Below are 19,388 nucleotides of genomic sequence, written 5' to 3'. Positions count from 1 at the left end.
TTTCATCCTGCCAAGACCCTGAGCCTTTGACTGGCTCGACTGCATTCTTCTGACAGGCGGGGCGACTGCGGGATGAGCTCCACTTCAAAGATTCTAGGTGAAGGGGTGAGTGAGGAAAAGGAGTTCCAGATTGGCCAGTGGTCCCAGAAAAGGTCCGTGGGAAAGCTGAATGGGAACTCAGTACAGCCAGCTCAGATCATCAGGGCCTCAAACATGGTCAGTTGATCCCCACAAGGGCATTTGGATGAGAAGGAAGAAACTAACAGTTGGGCAAAAATAATAATAATGGTGATGGTGTTTAGAAGAGCTCTAATAGATTAGTATATTTTTATAGGTGTAATGCTCTTGAATTCATTTGAAGGGAAGTCTTTGATGAAAGTGGTTAAAGATCTTAAATAATTTAACTAAAGAATATAGGGAGGCATGTGGTAGGATAGAAGTGAGAGGAAGAGATTAAGTTAACTATAGTTCTGAAAATTAAGGTGCTAATGGCCTGCATTGCTGAGAACGCAGGAAGCAATTTTTGAGGAGGTTTTGAGGAGAAATAAGTAATCAGATGAGAAACAGACACAGCTTTACTGCAGAGTGTGAGTGACACCACCCGTGAATGCCATCCCACTCTGAAACCTGGTCTTGCTTATCTGTCCTCACATTCCTCTTCCTAGTCTTCTTCCAGCAGTCTCTGAAAAGAGGCACTGGTTCGGATGGGCGGGCTTCATCTCCCACTTGACATTTGTAGGGCTGTCCTGCAGAACTGCTTATCTCAAAAGTCTTTGGATCCAAAATGTGCGTTTTGGTGTTTCACCGAGCACCCAGCACTTGGAAAGGAGTCAGTGGGCGAAGATGCTAACCTGAAGTGCTCCAGGCCAATGGAAACTGTCAAATGAGGCCATTCACGTTGCTCTGAGAAGTAGATTACCGCACGTGGATCTTCGGGTCTTTGGTAATTTGGTCAACTTTAATATGAGGAATGGTGAGAAATGAAATATATGTTGTGAGGGATAAAAAGAGAGGCATGGTTCTGTTATCAACAAGCATAGCTTTTTGTGGTGGTAAAATGCAGATAACATAAAATTTTCCATTTTCACCATTGTTAAGTGTGTGACTCAGTGGCACTAACTACATTCAGTGTTGTGCAGCTGTCACCATCATCCTCTCTAGAACTTTTCCATCATTGCAGCAGATGAGGGCACATCTCTTAGCTGCATAGCGCACTGATACCTGGAAGTGGTGGATCTCCCGTGAGCCCAGGTGCCTTCCAGATTCCCTGTCAGTGCTTTGGGAGCTCGGAGGAGGGGCCGTGGTCTAGTTGCAAGCTCTACTCTGTCTCCCGTGAAGCTCGTCTCACTTCCCTGGGTCAGACTGGCCACGATCTCCCGCTCTCCCAGGACTGCGCGTGGGGCTCCCAGGGAGGGACAGATGAATGGCTGGGACAGCGCATGTGCTTCCTGGCCCTCAGCCCTGTCACCGTCTGTCTGCATTCCATGCAGGGGCAGTACTTGCGGTCACTGACTTGTAGCGTTGTTGAGCCAGTCCGTCCTCCAGCGTCTCTGTGGGGTGCAGGGATGCCTGGGAGTGCCTGTTCTTTACTTCCTGCCTGAGCCGGCTTTCTAGCTTTACCCCTTGATATCAGCCAGGCTTGGGGATGTGATGGTCACTTTGATGTCTCAACTTGGCTGGACCATGGTACCCAGCTATTTGGTCAAATAGTAGTCTAGATGTTGCTGGGAAGGTGTGCTGTTTAGATGAGATTAAAATTTAAATGGGTGGCTTTTGAGGAAAACACATTAGCCTCCATAATGTGGGTGGGCCTCCGCCAATCAGCTGAAGCCCTTAAGAAAGTGATTGCTGGCCGGGTGCGGTGGCTCACGCCTGTAATCCCAGTACTTTGGGAGGCCAAGGTGGGTGGATCACCTGAGGTCAGAGTTCAAGACCAGCCTGACCAACATGGTGAAACTCAGTCTCTACTAAAAATACAAAAAAATTAGCTGTGTGTGGTGCCGCATGCCTGTAATCCTAGCTACTTGGGAGGCTGAGACAGCAGAATCGCTTGAACCTGGGAGGCGGCAGTTGCAGTGAGCCGAGATTGCACCACTGCACTCCAGCCTGGGCAACAAGAGTGAAAATCCATCTCAAAAAAAAAAAAAAGAGAGAGAGAAAGAAAGAAAAAAGAAAAGAAAATGAAAATGATTGCTGTACCCCGAGAAAAAGGGAATTCTGCCAGCAGAGGGCCTTCGGGCTTCAGCAGCACCTTGTCCCTGAGTAGCCAGCCTGCTGGGCTTCCCTGATTTTTGGACTTGTCAGCCTCTGATTTGCATGAGCCAGTTCCTTAAAATAAATACCTCTGCCTCTTCCTCCCACTCTCCCACCCTCCCACCTTCCATACATAATTGTATTTATATACACACTACTGCTTCTGTGTCTCGGGAGAATCCTGGCTACTACAGGGGGCTTCCTCTGGTGCACCTGGTTTATTCAGGCCTGTTTGCTTCTCTGATTCTCACTGCTGTTGACCACCTGGGAGTCTGAACTAGAGGGCCAGGGCAATACGTTCTTCAGTCTTGCTTTTTTTAGCTAATAATCTCTATTTATTTTTATTATTTATTTATTGGTAAGAGTTGGACAAGTCCCTGTTTTCAAGAAGTTTTACAATAAAGAGATGGGAAGATAAGACTTGTACCAATGCAAATCTAGGCCTGGACAGTTTGGTTAACCACACCACCATAGACTGAGCTTCGTGCTTGGCCTCTCAGAACTAGAGATAGAGGGAGCCCTCACTGCCTCTCCAGTAGGAGAGATGGACACGTTAAAAATACTCATCAAAATAGAGTGACAAATGCAGTACTGGAGGTGTGTCTGTACATCGCAGGGCTACAGGAAGGCCCCTGTAGGGGTAAGAAACACCCCCAGAGGCGTATGCGGCAGGGTGTGTGGTGTGCAAAGGAGAGAGCAGCTATGAGCTCTTGCCACAGGTCAAGCACCAAGACACCCAACGTTTTAATAGCAGCACTTAAGACAAGAATAAGCAGGCAGGGAATTATTTATAAGGTAGGGCTCAGGAAATCTTGAGATATGCTTGCTCCTTGGGTGCAGAATGCTGGGTATATATGAGGCCACAGCCAATGCCTTCTTTTTTGCCTTTCCCGCTGCTGTTTACCCAGGCTGGCTTTCCCACTGCTGGTTACCCACTGCTAGATACCATGGTGCACTTAAGACAGCATACGGAAGCTCCTCGACTTATAATGGGGTTATTTCCCTGTGATAAACCCCTAGTAAGTTGAAAATGTCTTGTCAGGTTAAGCACAGTGACTCACACTTGTAGTCTCAGCACTTTGGGAGGCCAAGGTAGGCAGATCACTTGAGTCCAGGAGTTCAAGACCAGCCTGGGCAACATGGCAAAACTTTGTCTCCACAAAAAATATAAAAATTAGCTGAGTGTGGTGGCACACACCTGTAGACCCAGCTACTTGGGTGGCTGAGGAGGAAGGATCCCTTGAGCCTGGGAGATCAAGGCTGCAATAAGCCATGATTGCATCACTGCACTCCAGCCTGGGTGTCACAACAAAACCCTATCTCAAAAAAAAAAGAAAATGTCTTAAGTCAAAAATGCATTTAAAGCTGGGTGCAGTGGCAAGTTCCTGTAGTACCAGTAATGTGGGAGGCTGAGGGAGGAGACTGCTTGAGGCCAGGAGTTTGAGACCAGCCTGGACAACATAATGAGACGCCACTTCTAGGAAAAAAAAAAAAAATGCATTTAATATAACTAACCTACCAAACAGCATAGTTTAGCCTCGTCTACCTTAAACATGCCCAGAACACTTACATTATCCTGCAGCTGGGCAAAATTAACACAAAAGCCCCTTTTATAATAAAGTGTTGAATATTTCATGGTTGTTTACCCTCATGATCACCTGGCTGACGGGGAGCTGCAGCTACTGCCACCACCCAGCATCGCCACGCAGCATTGCACAGCATATCACTAGCCGAGGAAAAGGTCAACATTTGAAGGAATTTCTACTGAATGCCTATTGCTTTCACATGATCATGAAGTCAAAAAGTCTTAAGTCAAACCAGTGTAAATTAGAGACTATCTGTATTTATTCTGTGTCACAGGCCTCCTAAGGACTGACCTAGACGTCAAAACACCCTCCAGCCCTACCCTGTTTGCAGAGGGGGTGCAAGCATGGGAGCTAGCCAAGGTTCCCTTCCTCTCCCCTCATCTGCAGGCTCCCCTGTGAGCCAAGGAGATGAAAAAGGAGAGGTTTATACGATGATGAATCTTCCAGTGTAGGGAAAAGCCTACTAATTGGGCGATTGGAGTTCCTCGATCCAAGATGTTGTGGCTGCTCATCCTGGAAGGCTGTGCCCTGTCTGTGGGTGGAAAGAAAACCCTCCAGCAGTTCTCTGCAGAGACTGCTGTTCAGGCTTCACAATGTCAAAAAGATCGAGGATCCAGCAGGAAAAATTGGCCAACAGGTTAATGTTCTGTCGACCTTTAGTGATTAATGCAGCCCCAAGATTCTTTGGAGCAGGGAAAAAAAATGGTCCACTATTTTCTTTTAATGGTATAATCTAAAAGAGCAGATTTCTCCCGTTTGCACGTGTTGGGCCAGGCACCTGCCTCTGCAGCATGAGACCAATGTTCCTATTGGGATGTTGACAGATGGACAAACACCGAGGAGGGGCTGAAGAGCAGATGCCTGGGAGGTGTCCTGAGTGGTGTCCTGAGTGGGGCTTGGAGGGACATAAGGAGGTGTCATCTGAAGAAGACAGGACAGACTGTCTTCAGAGGACTGAGTGGCTGTCTTGTCAAGGAGGCAATTCTGGATGACAGCCCTGCTCAGTGGAGGCAGGGCTTCAGGTTCACACTGGGCATTGACATACTCCGGAAGTAGATGGGCTTTAGAAGCCAGAATTCAAGATGGAACCCCCAAGCAAAAGGACCCCTGCTTCCTACCCCCTGCACACATCATGGAATCTGTCCAGGCAGAGCCCTCAGGACATCTGTGAGGGACACTCTGAATGAGGTCCGTGCGCCCCGTGCTGCTAAGCTAGCTGACCTGGAAGCCCCTTTCCTTCCTCAGTCTCATCTGTGGATTCTGGCAGCTGCTTCTGGCATTCAGGAAAGAATGACGAACATCTACAGAGTGTGTGTTGTGGGCCAGGCTCTGTGCTTAAACACTTCACATGCAGTATTCATTTTTCCTCCACAGGGGCCTCATGAGGCAAGTAATGTCACTGCCACTGTTTCTCGGTAAGGAAACTGAGGCACAGAGAAATTTGCTACCTTGCCTAAAATTACATCTGTAAAGCAGTAGACCTGGGATTAAACCCAGCCATTCTGACCTTAGATCCCACCTTCTTAACCAACAGGCTATGTTGACTCCCCCAAGGAGAGAACTTTTCCTGATTTAGACAAAAAGCAAAGTATCTTTTATCCAGCTTGATTGTTGGTAGGACAGTGGTCTAGCATCCATGTCACTGATTTCCCTTGTTTTGAGACATACTATTTATGTTGAAAGAATTTAAGGAAGTTGCGCTAAAGTGTTTTTTTGCTTATTTGACTCAATCTTTGTACATACTAAGTGAAATATTTTGCTCTTGACCGATAACTAATTGAATTGGCTCTAAAAGTGAGGGCCACCGTGGAATTAATTGGTTAGAGTGAATTTTGCTTGTGGATTCAGAAGCTGGGCAGGGCAGGACATGTGTCCATTTGTTTAATTGTGCAGTGAGGAGGATGCTGGCATGAGATCCTGTCCAGGTTGGATGCAGTAAGTTGAGGATGGGATTGGCTGAGGTAGAAGACATCACTGTGGACCTCTTTGTGTCCTTGAGCAAGTAGCTGAGAACTACCTTCTTTCTCCATCTTTTGAATGAAGTTAATCCACCCATACCTCTTTACTGAATAGGACTTCAAAGATGACAATGAAGTATTTATTAAGTGCCCAGGTAAGTGCACCAGGTACTGAGTGGATCAGATTCAGCCCTCTCCTTAAAGAACTTAGAATCTTCAACTGCATGGACATGAGTATGTACAGAGAGCCCACATGCTGATACATGTCCCTCCTCCAACCTGTCATTTTGAAAGAACCACCTCAGGCTTTGAGCTTTGGGATGAGATGAAGGCAAGGCTCCCACAGGGGTCAGCAGTGCTGAAGGTACAACCAGAGAGGAGAAGGGCCATGAACAGACTCAGCACATGAGCTCTTCCTGGGCATGGTCACGATGAGAGGCATGAGAGAGAAACTGGGCAATGAGAGATGAAAGTCATCAGTATGGTGATGACTTAGAGACTTTGCTGGAAGCCCCAGCTAATACACGAAGATGGCACAAGCAGCATTGTCCAGCAGGACTCTGCAGTGATGGAAATGTTTCATATCTGTGCTCTCTGTGACAGCAGTTCCTAGCCTCGTGTGACTGTTGACTATTTGCATTGTGACCAGTGTGGCCACAGGACTGAATTTTTCATTTTAGTTAATTTAAATGTAAATGAAAACAGCCATATGTGGCTGAAGGCAGCCACACTGGGAGCACAGTTACAGAGCTTTGCTATATTAAAAAATCACTTCTATGTGCACAGTTTTCACTTAAAGACAACGACCTTGCAAGGTGCATATGGCGGTGTTGTCCTTACAGATAAGGAAAGCAAGGCTCAGAGCAATTAAGTAACTTGCCCCAAAACCCACAAGCCAGTGAATGACAGCCTGTGCCCATGTATCCCAGAACTCACCCTCCCTGCCTCAGTTCCTCTCATGACAAGTGACTGTCATTTACAATTCACAGCTCTCTCAAGTGGCTGTCCCGTACAGATGTCCCAGGTGACAGCTGCACACACCCCCAATCTCATTCTGCATCTTCAGTGAGTGCAGATCATGCACTGCTGTGCTGTTTCCCCACAGCTGAATTACTTACACCTTCATGGCTCCTTGCACACTAGCAATAAAAGACTCAAGGAAGGGATCACCAGTCCCTACAATGTGATACCCTTCCCCCAGATCTGCTCTTCACTGAGGAAACTGATTCGCTTCTGTGCTGAAAGAGAAGTAGGGTCATTCATTGGTCAAGACTAGTATAGCTGAACTAGGCTTTCTCCAGTTCTTTGTGTTGGAGAGGCAGGAGGGTGCCCCCCGATCCCAGCAACAGCTTAGTGGAACTATCAGCTGGGGAGTCAGCAGCTACTGCCACTAGCCTTACTGTTCTTTTGAGAAGTTGAGGGAAAAGATGAACTGGATCCTGCCTCTGGAGGTCGCGGGGGCGTTTCAGGAGAGCTAAGATAAATGCCATGTGCTGTATGTGTCCCCCAGGGTATTAACTGCTATAATCCATATTTCCTAAGATCCTTTTTGTTGTAATGTCAGTATAAAGTATGCAACATTGGGAATGCTAGTCTGGGGCAAAGTATAATGCCATATAGTAATAAACTTTCATGCCTACTTTCCTAAATATATGGATTTAAAAATTAATAAATCATAGGAGCAAAACAAAACTTTTTAGGAAAAGTGAAAAGCTCGGCAACCACCAAATGGTACATTTTCCTGCCCTAGAGATACTTGTCAAACAGTCTTGTAGCTCAGTGTCTGTGGCTGGCTGCATTTTGCCCAGTGATAGGAAGTCATCTATGTCTACACATTTGGTGGAAGCATATTAGTATGGTAATGCCTTCTCTAGAAATGTCTAGGGAGATATCTGACTTTTTGAAAAGCAGACCAGGAAGTAGTCACACATCTAAGTGAATGGTATTTCCTTCTGTGTTGTGTCTGGGGAGCTCTTGTAGAAAGTACCCAACCCAGGCCGGGCGCGGTGGCTGAAGCCTGTAATCCCAGCACTTTGGGAGGCCGAGACGGGCGGATCACGAGGTCAGGAGATCGAGACCATCCTGGCTAACACGGTGAAACCCCGTCTCTATTAAGAAATACAAAAAACTAGCCGGGCGAGGTGGCGGGCGCCTGTGGTCCCAGCTACTCGGGAGGCTGAGGCCGGAGAATGGCGGGAACCCGGGAGGCGGAGCTTGCAGTGAGCTGAGATCCGGCCACTGCACTCCAGCCTGGGCGACAGAGCGAGACTCCGTCTCAAAAAAAAAAAAAAAAAAAAAAAAGAAAGTACCCAACCCAGCGTCTGAATACATGTGTGGGTTCCCAGTGATTTTGCTGTGTCTCAGATTACTGGCAGGATTCCTTAGGATAGTCTCTTAAACCTGGACGCAATCATTAGCATAGCTTGTATAGCTTAAGCATTTGTAGCAATACGGCATGGATGGGATAAGACTTCGTTGGAGGTTGCTCATCCAACTAAGGGAAACAAGTTACTGCCTTTGACAACACTGACGTTATTGTGTCAAAGCAAACCAGGACCAGTCGGGTACCAGACCTGCCTGACTGTCAGACCCAGCAGGACCTCTTGGACTGAGCCTTTTCCTGGCCAGATTTTGACTACCTTGCCAACAGTTTTTTTCTAAATCATGCCCTCAACTGAGGCTTTCAAGGTTACCATCTTTTGTATTTATTTAAATGAAGGTCCTACTTTATGTTCACTTTTAGAAACTCATTATTTTATAGCAATGAGTGCCACACATTTGGGACTCTCTTTGGACTCTCATTGGTGCCACTTTTTGGCTGTATCCTTCTTCCAGATTTCCTAATAAGAAATCTTTGACCTTTGGCTCAGCGCCTGTCTCCTTTGCCTCAGTGCCTTTGGCTCAGTGCCTGTCCCCTTCTCCTTTGATATCCCATTTGAGTGTCTGCTTCTTCAGAAGAGACTGGCTGGAGTCTGGAAAAATGGCAGTTTTCAGAGGTGCATGTGTAGACACGAGGCTGAGTAATTTCAAGACAGTCCTGCAACAGTGCTGCCTTCCGTATCCTACCCAGGAGTTGTAAAATCTCAGCTGCACCTCACTGGCATTTAGGAAAATATGTTAATTCCAAGACAACAAGAGGCTGCCCTGATTCTCAGAGTCATCATCATCTCCAGGTGTGGAAATGATGAATAACCATTCACTCAGACCCTACAGACACTGCAAATTCCAAATACTCCTATGCTTGAGTAATCCTGATAAGGAAGTTATTTTATAATTATTTTTAGTGGGTCTTTTTCTGATTAGGTTTGTATTATATATTTAACATCAAAAATGTTAAAAGTCCAGCATAGCTGTCATGCTAATAAATACTTTTTATACAGAAATAGCTGTTTGAGTGTATAGTCAACATTTCTGTATAAACACACACATAAACACACACTTGCACTGTTTTATAATCTGGCTACTTTACTTGCAATGATACTGTGAACATTTTCTATGTTATTAAATATTTTTTCTACATTACAATTTTTTAAAGTGTACCACATTCCATTATACCTACATATATAATTTTAACCAGTCTCCTTTTCATGTAAGATAATTAGGTCATTGTTAATTTTTTTTACCATTATAAAAAACCCTGAAATGGACACGGTATTTTATATATAAATCCTTTTAACACATTTCTGATTGTTACCTTGGATTGAATTCCTGAAAGTGAAACTCATGAGTAAAATAGCATGAATATTTTTAAGGTTTTTACAAGATTTATTTTTAAATTAACAAATAAAAATGGTATATCTTTATTGTGTACAATATACTTTGAAATATGTAGGCACTGAAATGGCCAAATCGAGCCAATTAACATATACATCACATCAGATAGTTACCATTTTTTGTGGTGAGAACACTTAAAATCAACCGTCTTGGCAATTTCCAAGAATATGTTGTTATTAACTGTAGTCACTATGTGATACCATAGATCTCTTGAACTTATTCCTTCTATCTAACAGATTTTGAATTCTTTGACCAATACCTCCCCACTCCCACTTCCATCCCCCAGCCCCTGGTAATCACCATTCCACTCTCTCCTATTAGTTCAACTTGAAGTTCACATGTAAGTGGGATCATACAGTATTTCTCTTCCTGTGCTTGGCTTATTTCACTTAGCTTAATGTCCTCCAGGTCCATGTCATTGCAAATGGCAAGATTTCCTCCTTTTTAAAGGCCGAATAGTATTTCATCTTGTGTATATGCCACGTTTCGTTTATCCACTTATCCACTGATGGACACTTGTGTTTCCATATCTTGGCAATTGTGAATAACGCAGCAGTGAACGTGAGAATGCAGGTATCTCTTAGAGGATCCTGATTTCAGTTCCTTTGGGTGTGTACCCAGAAGTAAGATTACTGGATCCTATGGTTTTTCTGTTTTTAATTTTTTGAGGAACTTCCATACCGTTTTCCATAACAGCCATGCTTCAAGGTCTTTGATTCATGGGCAAAATTTCCCTCCAGAAAGTTTACATGTATTTATACCAAGTCACCACAGTGCTCATTTCCCCCACATCCTCACTGACGCTAAGTGTTTGGACGGGGAAGGTGTCGTTCACTGTTGGTCTTCATGAAAGTACATTGAATCAGTCTGTTTCCCAGGGAGTAAAACTGACGTCATCTCCGCTCTGCTGGTTTCAATAAGGTGGGGAAGCAGTCCATTTCTCAGCTATCACGTTGTAGTTCTTCAGATGCATAGAAGTGCCTGGTGTGGAAGCAGTGTGCCCCAGTGTGTTAGAACTCTAAGATACTCACAGGCTTCCTGCCCTTGGTGTGCACACACTTCCCCATTATTCGCTCAAACACTAATGTGGGTGTTGATGAGAAGGAATTTGGATTTTGCAAATGTGTTATGGTCCTAAATCTGTTAACAAGAAATTATCCTGCATGGGCCCAACCTAACCAAGTAAGCCCTGAAAAGGAACCAGGCTCTTCCTAACAGAAAGCACAAGAGGGATGCAGCTTCAGGAAGAGTCCCCATTGCTGGCTTGCTTTTTTTTTTTTGAGACGGAGTTTCACTCTTGTCGCCTAGGCTGAAGTGCAATGGCACGATTTTGGCTCACTGCAACCTCCGCCTCCTGGGTTCAAGTGATTCTCCTGCCTCAGCCTTCCACGTAACTGGGATTACAGGCGCCTGCCACCACACCTGGCTACTTTTTTGCATTTTTAATAGAGACAGGGTTTCAACATGTTGGTCAGGCTGGTTTCGAACTCCTGACCTCAGGTGATCACCTGCCTCAGCCTCCCGAAGTGCTGGGATTACAGGTGTGAGCCACCATGCCTGGCCAATCAATGCTGGCTTTGACAATGGAAAAGGTCATGTGGCAAGGACTACCTGTTGCCCCCGGGAGCTGAGAGCAGTCCTTGGCTGATGGCCAGCAGGGACACAGGACCTCAGTCCTGCAGCCATAAGGAAACAACCTGAATGCAGATCCCAAGCACCAGATGAGAACCCACCAGTCAACATTTTGATTGCAGCCTTGTGCTGCCCTGAGCAGAAAAGCCAGCCATGCCCTGCTCAGACCTCCAGCCTACAGAACTATGAGCTCATAAATAGACGCTGTTGAAGCCACTGAGTTTGTGGTCATTTGTGATGCAGCAATTAAAAAAACAATACACAGCATTTAAAAATTTGAGTGTAGATATCTGTATAGAAACCACAGGCAACATGTAGCTGTGTGTGTTAATGTATAAATAATCTGTGGCAGGCTCAGATCCATCGAACTTCTCAAGCAGTTCTGGTTTGTAGTGACTTACTGTCATCCAACACCACATTTTATGTTGTGTTGTGTTGTGTTTGTTTGTTTAAGATATTCTCGCTAAGTCACATTTCTTGCACCTGTACTGGAGGATTTTTTGAACATGCTGTTCTTCAACCCATTAACTTTCCTGCCTCTACCCCTTTGATGATGTTCATGGACGCAGCATGAAACAACATTTACAAATTGCTCGCACACATCCTCTTTGTTGGTCCTGGACTCATGGGCAAATGTTTAGCCCTCAGTCCTGTCTCCTCTGCACCGTGAGGGGAATCAACCTCTTCTGCCTGCCTGATGGGGGTCACTGTAAAGAACAAATTAAACAGTCATTATGAACATACCTTGTCAATTAAAAAGCTGTATTCAAATGGAAAGTACACAGATACGTGTATTCCTAACAGGTGAGATTGCCTTTAACTTTATTTATAGTGAATTTAAATCATTCCTGTGTTTGAAAGCTGGGGAATGTGTTTGCACAGTCCCATTACCCGCAGCTGCTTGTTCTTTTCCTCCTCCGCCTTGACTTTTCCAAACTGAAGCATCTGGCGCTGAGTCACCAGTCGTCAAGGCCACGGGGTGTGCTTGGGGGTGACCTAGAGCCCCTGTGAGCTGAAAAGATGATGGGGGCTTTTCCACGGGCTCCCAGCCTGATAACTGAGACCCGGGAGACCCATGCTTGCTGAATACTCAGGCTCCCAGCCTGACCCTGCTGTGAGCACGCTAACCTCTGTCTGTTTCTATTAAAGATTTACGTCCACCTGAAGGAAGGCGGGGGCCCAGATGGCCTGGACGCGCTGAAGAATAAGCCCCAGCTCCACAGCATGGTGGCCAGGAGCCTGTGCCGGAACGCGGCAGGCAAGAACTACATCATCTTCACCGGGCCCAGCATCACCAGCCTGACCCTGTTTGAGGAGTTTGAGAAGCAAGGTAAGTCAAGTGGGGAGCTAGTGGGGACGTGGCCCTGCCTCCCCCAGGAAAGTGGTGGAAGAGGTTCAGGTGGGGATACAGATGCGTGGTGGCCAGCACAGACCACAGGATGCCAGGTGATGAGGCCCTTCCTTGAGGGAACAGATACATCTCAGCCACCCTGTGTGCTGGACCCCGCTGGGCACTAGAGATTGCAAGGTGTGTGAGCCACGGGCTCAAGGTCTAGAGGACGTGTCTAGACCTTGCACCAAGCTCTGCCCGGTCTTTGGGGCATTTCTTTGTATGTCCCCTGTTGGAAATCCGCAGCCATCAAAAGTCTGTGTCCTCTGGGCACAGCTCCTAGTAAGGCTCTAGGAAGTCTCTGGAACTCACCCATCCTCTATAATGTGGCCCCTTCCCAGGAGACAGACAAGAATTGTGTGAAGACAGGGAACAGTACAGTGAGCCTCAGAAAAGTCTTAGGTACTCTGAGTGCTCAGGTGCTTGGTGCATGTGTGGCAAAGACTAGGCAACCCTTCCATGGCTCTGGAGGAAATAGGGGCTATAGAAAAAGAAGATCTGGACCAGTTCAGGGAGCCCCGTGGCAAGCTGCCTTGGCCTTCACTTTGTCCTGCCTTTGGGGATTTAGATCTGGTCCACTCAGGAGAAACACAAAAAGTGCCAGCTCCCCTGCAGCAGCCACTAGACTAGAATTACAGACCTTTTGCCTAGCAGCAGTCAGACATCTGGCCTTAAAACTAGACCCTCTTAAGTAACGAGATGTAGACAGCTGACATCCTGGATCCTTGGCAGCTGCAGTGAGGCCGCAGCCCTGGACTTCGCTTTTTGCTGGCCTCAGCTGCATCTTACTCATCTGCAAAGCCCAGGGCTCAATAGTTATTTGTTGGAAGAATCAAGGGTAGAGAGATCAGACGATGTGAAGTGGGGCTGTGAAAGTAAAGCGAGAGAAAATTGAGTACCTGAAGCACAGTACCCAGCTGCTTTGGAAGAATGGTGGGTTCTCTGTTCGAGCTCAGAGTGAGAACCGGGACTGCCATCTCTCCTGCCGACTTGTGCAAGGCTGAGTGCAGGAACGGCGAGTGTGATGTTTGTGTGTGTTCCAGGGCCTGTTCCCTGCCTCACACCATCAACCTGGACTGAAAGTAGAGGGGATATATGTGTGTTTGTGTGTATGTATGTCTGTGTGTGTGTGTGTGTGTGTCTTTGTGTAGGTCTGTGTGTCTGTGTATGCATCTGTGTGTGTGTGTCTGTATGTGTATGTCTGTTGGTGTGTGGGTGTATGTCTATGTGTGTCTTTGTGTGCATCTGCGTGTCTGTGTGTGTGTTCATGTGTGCATCAGTGTGTTTGTGTCTGTGTGGCTGTGTCTGTGTGTGCGTCTGTGTGCATTTGTGTCTGTGTGTGTGTCTATGTATGTGTGTGTGTACCTGTGTGTGTGTCTGTGTCCATTAATGGCCATCTATGTTTATGTCTGTGTCTGTATGTGTGTGCATCCGTGTATTTGTATCTGTGTGTGTGTCTGAGTCCGTGTGTGCATCTGTGTTTATGTGTGTGTGTCTGTATGTGTGTGTGCATCCGTGTATTTGTATCTGTGTGTGTGTCTGTGTACCTGTGTCTGTGTGTCTGTATCGGTGTCTGTGTCTGTGTGTGAGTCTGTGTTTGTGTCTGTGTGTGTCCGTGTTTGTGTCTGTGTGTGTCTGTGTACCTGTGTGTATGTGTCTGTGTCTGTATCTGTGTGTGTATGTATATGTCTGTGTCTGTGTGTGCATCTGTGTTTGTGTCTGTGTGTGTCTGTATGTGTGTGTGCATCCGTGTATTTGTATCTGTGTGTGTGTCTGTGTACCTGTGTCTGTATCTGTGTCTGTGTCTGTGTGTGAGTCTGTGTCTGTATCTGTGTGTGTGTCTGTGTCTGTGTGTGTGTCTGTGTTTGTGTCTCGGTGTGTGTCTGTGTACCTGTGTGTATGTGTCTGTGTGTCTGTATCTGTGTGTGTATGTATATGTCTGTGTCTGTGTGTGCATCTGTGTTTGTGTCTGTGTGTGTCTGTGTGTGCCTGTGTCTGTATCTGTGTGTGTGTCTATGTCTGTGTGTGAGTCTGTGTTTGTGTGTGTGTGTGTCTGTGTTTGTGTCTGGGTGTGTGTATATGTACCTGTGTGTATGTGTCTGTGTGTGTCTGTATCTGTGTGTGTGTGTCTGTGTCTGTATGTGTGTGCATCTCTGTGTCTGCGTGTGTGTCTGTGTGTATACCTGTGTATGTGTGCCTGTGTCGAGTGGGGTGGATGCCGTGCAGACAAGGTGGAGTGGGGATGCCGGAGGACTGTCCTGGGCCATCGGATGCCAGAGGACTATCCCGGGCCATCAATATGATTCCCAAAGAGCTGGGTGTGCTGCTCCTGTGGTTCTGAGAAGGGGATGCGTCTTGGCTCAGAGAATTAGGAGGAGGATGGGAAAAGAATCTTCTAGCTGAAAGAAAATATTTAGATATGGAATTTGGATTTTTTTCAAGAGAAGATTAGGTAAGAGATAAAAAAGATCTCCTTGCCTATTTTTAGAAGCGTCTAAACTGACTGAGCTCTTCACCAGGGCATCATCATGTATCTCCTCCGCCGTGACTGAGGGCAGTGTCCTCCAGCGTATCCGCAGGGAAGGTCACTAGTGGCTGCACCCTGCCTCCTCAGGACACAAATCGCATTGGTCGGGGCCAGTGTCCCCCCACCCTGGGAGACTCTCACAGGCAGCCAAGGTTGAGGAGAAGAATCGGAGCTGAGAGTCTGGTTGTCCCTCCTAGGGTCACACGGACCGTTGTAAAATAAAAGCCAGAAAGGACATTCCTAGAATAATTTCTGTGTTTATAAAGGGATGGAGTCATGGAAACTTGGGTGCTGCTGGGATATTCTTCTTTCCCTCTTACGAACATGCAGCTTCTCTTTGGCTGGTGGTGTAGACTGAGCCCCAGATGGGTGAGTTCGGACACTCTTACCCTTGTTCATGTCATCCTCCTCCCTGTTTTTAAGAACAGATTCTCCTTTTTACATCTCAAGATGAGAGTAGCTTGAGTGGTCATGTGCGGTTGCTAGGAATGGAGCTGCGAGCAGCAGACCCCTCCTCTTTTCAGCTGTGAGACTCGAAAGCACCTCCGGTTGCATCTTCCTTCCCACCTGCTACCAGGAAAGGAGTTCGGAAGAGGGAAAGATTCATTCAACTGTCCTTCTTCTGGTGCAGTGTGGGATGCGGGGATGAGGAAAGCAGATGCATGGGATATGGGATGTGTTCAGATGACTGATGGCACTGTCGGTCCTCCAGGAGCTGAGCAGAGAGTAAAGGCTGAGACGGCTCCCAGGGTCTCTGCATCCCCTCCAGGCTGCTGGGGAGCAGCTGAGTGCCTGTGGCCCCTGTGGCCTTCTGGCCCAGCAGGGTGGGGCGGGCCTATGATGTGAAAGGACCTGAAAGGCCTCGAGTCCAGGATGGAAGTGAGCAAGTCCACGGTGGACGTTTGTTCATACCGGTGTCTACTGCCCACCAGCCACCGCATGCCAATCTTCCAGGCCTTAGAGACCAAGTGCAAGCTCCTGCTCTTCAGGAAGCTCTCCACCCACTCATGGAAGGTCACTTGATTTAGTTCACATTCTTTGATGGTTCTTTCCTTCACATTGAATATACCTCCCCAAGGAGATGAGGGCTCCATCTGACAGCTTCCTGGGGTGCAGTGTGGACTGGCTCAGCACTGGGCTTACAGCCAGCCATGTCTTGGTGATGCCATTAGGATGATGTAACCATGGCCAGGATGCTGGACAGTCCTGGGCTTCATGCTTGTGTTTACCCTCCCAGCTGTGAGTCTGGGGGCCTCGCCCTTGTCGAGCCTCAGTTCTTCTCTAATGTGTGTGCCATAACCTATGGAGTGCAGAAGTTTCTTGAAGTAGATGGGATGATGAGTGCACGTGCGTAGTGCTGTGCTGGACACTGAGCGAGGGTCCAGGTGACAGCTCCTGCTGCTGCTGCCAGTATTGCTTGTGCTGTGATCCTACACGCAGTCTTAGCATACTGTATGTTCTTAGGGAGGGACCTGGGGAGATTGCCACAGGGAGAGACAACAGAGGGATACGAGACCTCAAAACTCCAGCAGTCTCTTCTAGAGGGGTCTCTAGAGGGTCTGACTCCCAAGCATCAGCCTCAGAACCAGGCAGTCCTGTCCTTTCCTTGAGGGTGCGCGGGGCGGAGGAGCCACTGGCATCTCCGACCATGGTGAGTGTATGATCCTTCATCCCTCTCCCCCCAGGGATTTACTGCTGCGGCTTGCTCAGCGTGCGGAAGAGTGACTGCACCGGCCTCCCACTGTCCATGCTGACCAACCCAGCCACGCCCCCGGCCCGGGGCCAGTACCAAATCAAGATGAAGGGGAACATGTCCTTGATCTGCTGGTACAACAAAGGACATTTCCGCTTCCTGACCAACGCCTACTCCCCGGTGCAGCAGGGTGAGTGCCGGCCCGCATTGGCACCGCAGGGCGCGCTGGGTTTGGTTGAGCTTGGCCGAGCCCAGCGCTGCGGTGGATGTGGCGTCCGCTGTGGGCTGTGCTGCTCTGGGACTAGACTACCCTCGGTTATTCACCAGCGTCTGGGGCCACGCTCCTAAGTGTGGCGGCTGCGTGGAAGCAGCGGGTAAGCAGCGAGGGAAGAGCTCCCCGTTCGTTGTAAGCTATTGAGCGATGCCAGGCTGACGGGGTTTGCAGGTGGCTCAAGCAGCCCCTGGAAGCCCGCAGGTTGTACACGGGGTGTGATAATGGGCTGCATTTGAATGTCATTTCACTTTATCGTCTGGGATTCTGTGACAAATCTGTTCTGATGGGAGGAAAAAAATCCATTCTTATCTTTCAAGGTCCTCCTTAGAAGTTAAGCATGTGCGCCGTCTGGTCCGTCTGCTGTTCCCTGATTTCTTTATTGATTTTACTCGGGATTTAAAATCCATTCATAACAAAGGGACTTACTTAGCGAGGAGCCTATGCTTAAAGTAATGTACAGTGAAACCGTCACTAAACCACTGCAAAGAACACTGAAAGGACTGAAAGGACGAAGGGGCCCTGGCAGAAATGTTCCCGGCCGCACAGCGCTTGGGGGCAGCCTCCCCTGCCTTTCCCAGAGGCTGTCCTCAAGACAAGTGACAGCAAATGAGGTCGAAAAGAAAGGCCTCTTTCCCCTTCACTAGTAAAGGGACACTGCCAAGGAGCCCGGTGTTGTGTGCGGATTTGTGCTCTCCCATGTACGTGTGTGTGGAGTGTAAGCTTGCCTGGCATGTTGTGTGTGGTGTGGAGTGTGTATGTGATACACATTTGTGATGTGGGTGTGGTGTGTGTGTATATATTGGTGTGTACTATGGTGTGGAGTGTGTATGTGGTATGGTATGTGTGGTATGGTGGGTGTGGTGTGTGTATATATTGGTGTGTTGTATGCAGTGTGGAGTATGTGATATGTATGTTTCTGTGACGTGTGTGTGTTTGTGTGGTGTGGAATATGTATGTGATATGTATTTGTAGTATGGTGGGTGTGGTGTGTGTGTGTATATATTGGTGTGGTGTACTGTGGTGTGGAGTGTGTATGTGGTATGGTATGTGTAGTATGGTGGGTGTAGTGTGTGTATTGTTTGTGTGGTGTGTGCTGTGTAAGTTTGCATGGTGTGTGTGGTCTGTATGTTGGTGTGTGTATACACGTGTTTGTCTATGTTATGGGCATGGTGTGTGTGTGGTCTGTATGGTGTGTGTGTATGTTTGCATGGTGTGTGTGTAGTCTGTACGTGTGGTGTGTGTATACACGTGCATGTCTATGTTATGGGTATGGTGTGTGTGTGGTCTATATGTGTGGTGTGGTGTGTATATGTTTGCATGGTATGGTATGTGTAGTCTGTATGTTTGGTGTGTATATACACGTGCATGTTTATGTTATGGGTATGGTATGTGTGTGTGTGGTGTGTGTGGTGTGTATGTTTCTGCAGTGCAGTTTGTGCATCTATGTTTAATGTATGTTGCTAGTTTACTCCCATCCTTCACCTCCCGCCAGCTTAAGTTGCATCACGCCTCGGTGGAGATTGCAATCGAGGGACCCCAGCAGATGGGTGTCAGTACTCGATTAGGGTGTAGAGGGCTGCAGGGAGCTGTGCTCTTGAGTGCTGTGTATAGGATCAGTTGAAGAAAGGTTTGAGCCAGGCATGGTGGCACCCACCTGGAGTCCCAGCTACTCAAGGGGCTGTGGCAGGACATTACTTGAGCCAAGGGGTTCAAAGCCTGCCTGGGCAACATAGAAAGACCCCCATCTACCCAGAAAAAAAAAATAAAGGAGGAGGAAGAAAGAAGAAGAAAGAGGAAGAGGAAGTAGAGGAAGAAGAGCAGAGATGAAGAAGAAAAAGGCTTAGAATTGGCCTTGCAAGCTGAAGGCTAGAGTTTGGGTTGAACTTCCAGACTCCCGTGATTAGGGTCTTGGTTCTGGGCAAGGGAATTTCCAGGGAACAAGTGTGAGAGTCAGGGGCAGGAACTGCTTCCCACCAAATTATTTTGTTTATTTATTTATTTTGGGGACAAGGTGTTGCTCTGTCGCCCAGGCTGGAGTGCAGTGGTGCTATCATAGCGCATTTCTGCCTTGAATTCCTGAGCACAAACCAACCTCCCACCTCAGCCTCCCGAGTATCTTGGACTACAGGTGCATACCACTGTGCCCGGCTAATTTTTTTTATATTTTTTGTAGAGACAGGGTCTCACTATGTTGCCCAGGCTGGTTTCAAACTCCTGGTCTCAAGCGATCCTCTAGCCTCAGCCTCCCAAAGTGCTGGGTTTACAGGCATGAGCCACCATGTCCAGCCCCACCAAATTATT

At 47.4% G+C, this 19,388-nt stretch overlaps 1 protein-coding gene across 2 annotated transcripts in view; it reads left to right on the top strand.

Moving 5' to 3' along the window:
- PGBD5 (piggyBac transposable element derived 5) overlaps window positions 1-19,388 on the top strand; it is a 101,532-nt gene that overhangs the window by 72,332 nt on the left and 9,812 nt on the right. For both annotated transcript variants that reach the window (XM_031659208.1, XM_031659210.1), the window contains exons 4-5: window positions 12,353-12,533; window positions 16,806-17,003. In XM_031659208.1, coding sequence (XP_031515068.1) covers window positions 12,353-12,533; window positions 16,806-17,003 — 379 coding nt within the window. The remainder of the gene's footprint in view (window positions 1-12,352; window positions 12,534-16,805; window positions 17,004-19,388) is intronic.

Source organism: Papio anubis, chromosome 1 (assembly GCF_008728515.1).
Source record: "Papio anubis isolate 15944 chromosome 1, Panubis1.0, whole genome shotgun sequence".
NCBI classification, from domain to species: Eukaryota; Metazoa; Chordata; class Mammalia; order Primates; family Cercopithecidae; genus Papio; species Papio anubis.
This window is presented reverse-complemented; position numbering and strand designations above follow the sequence as displayed.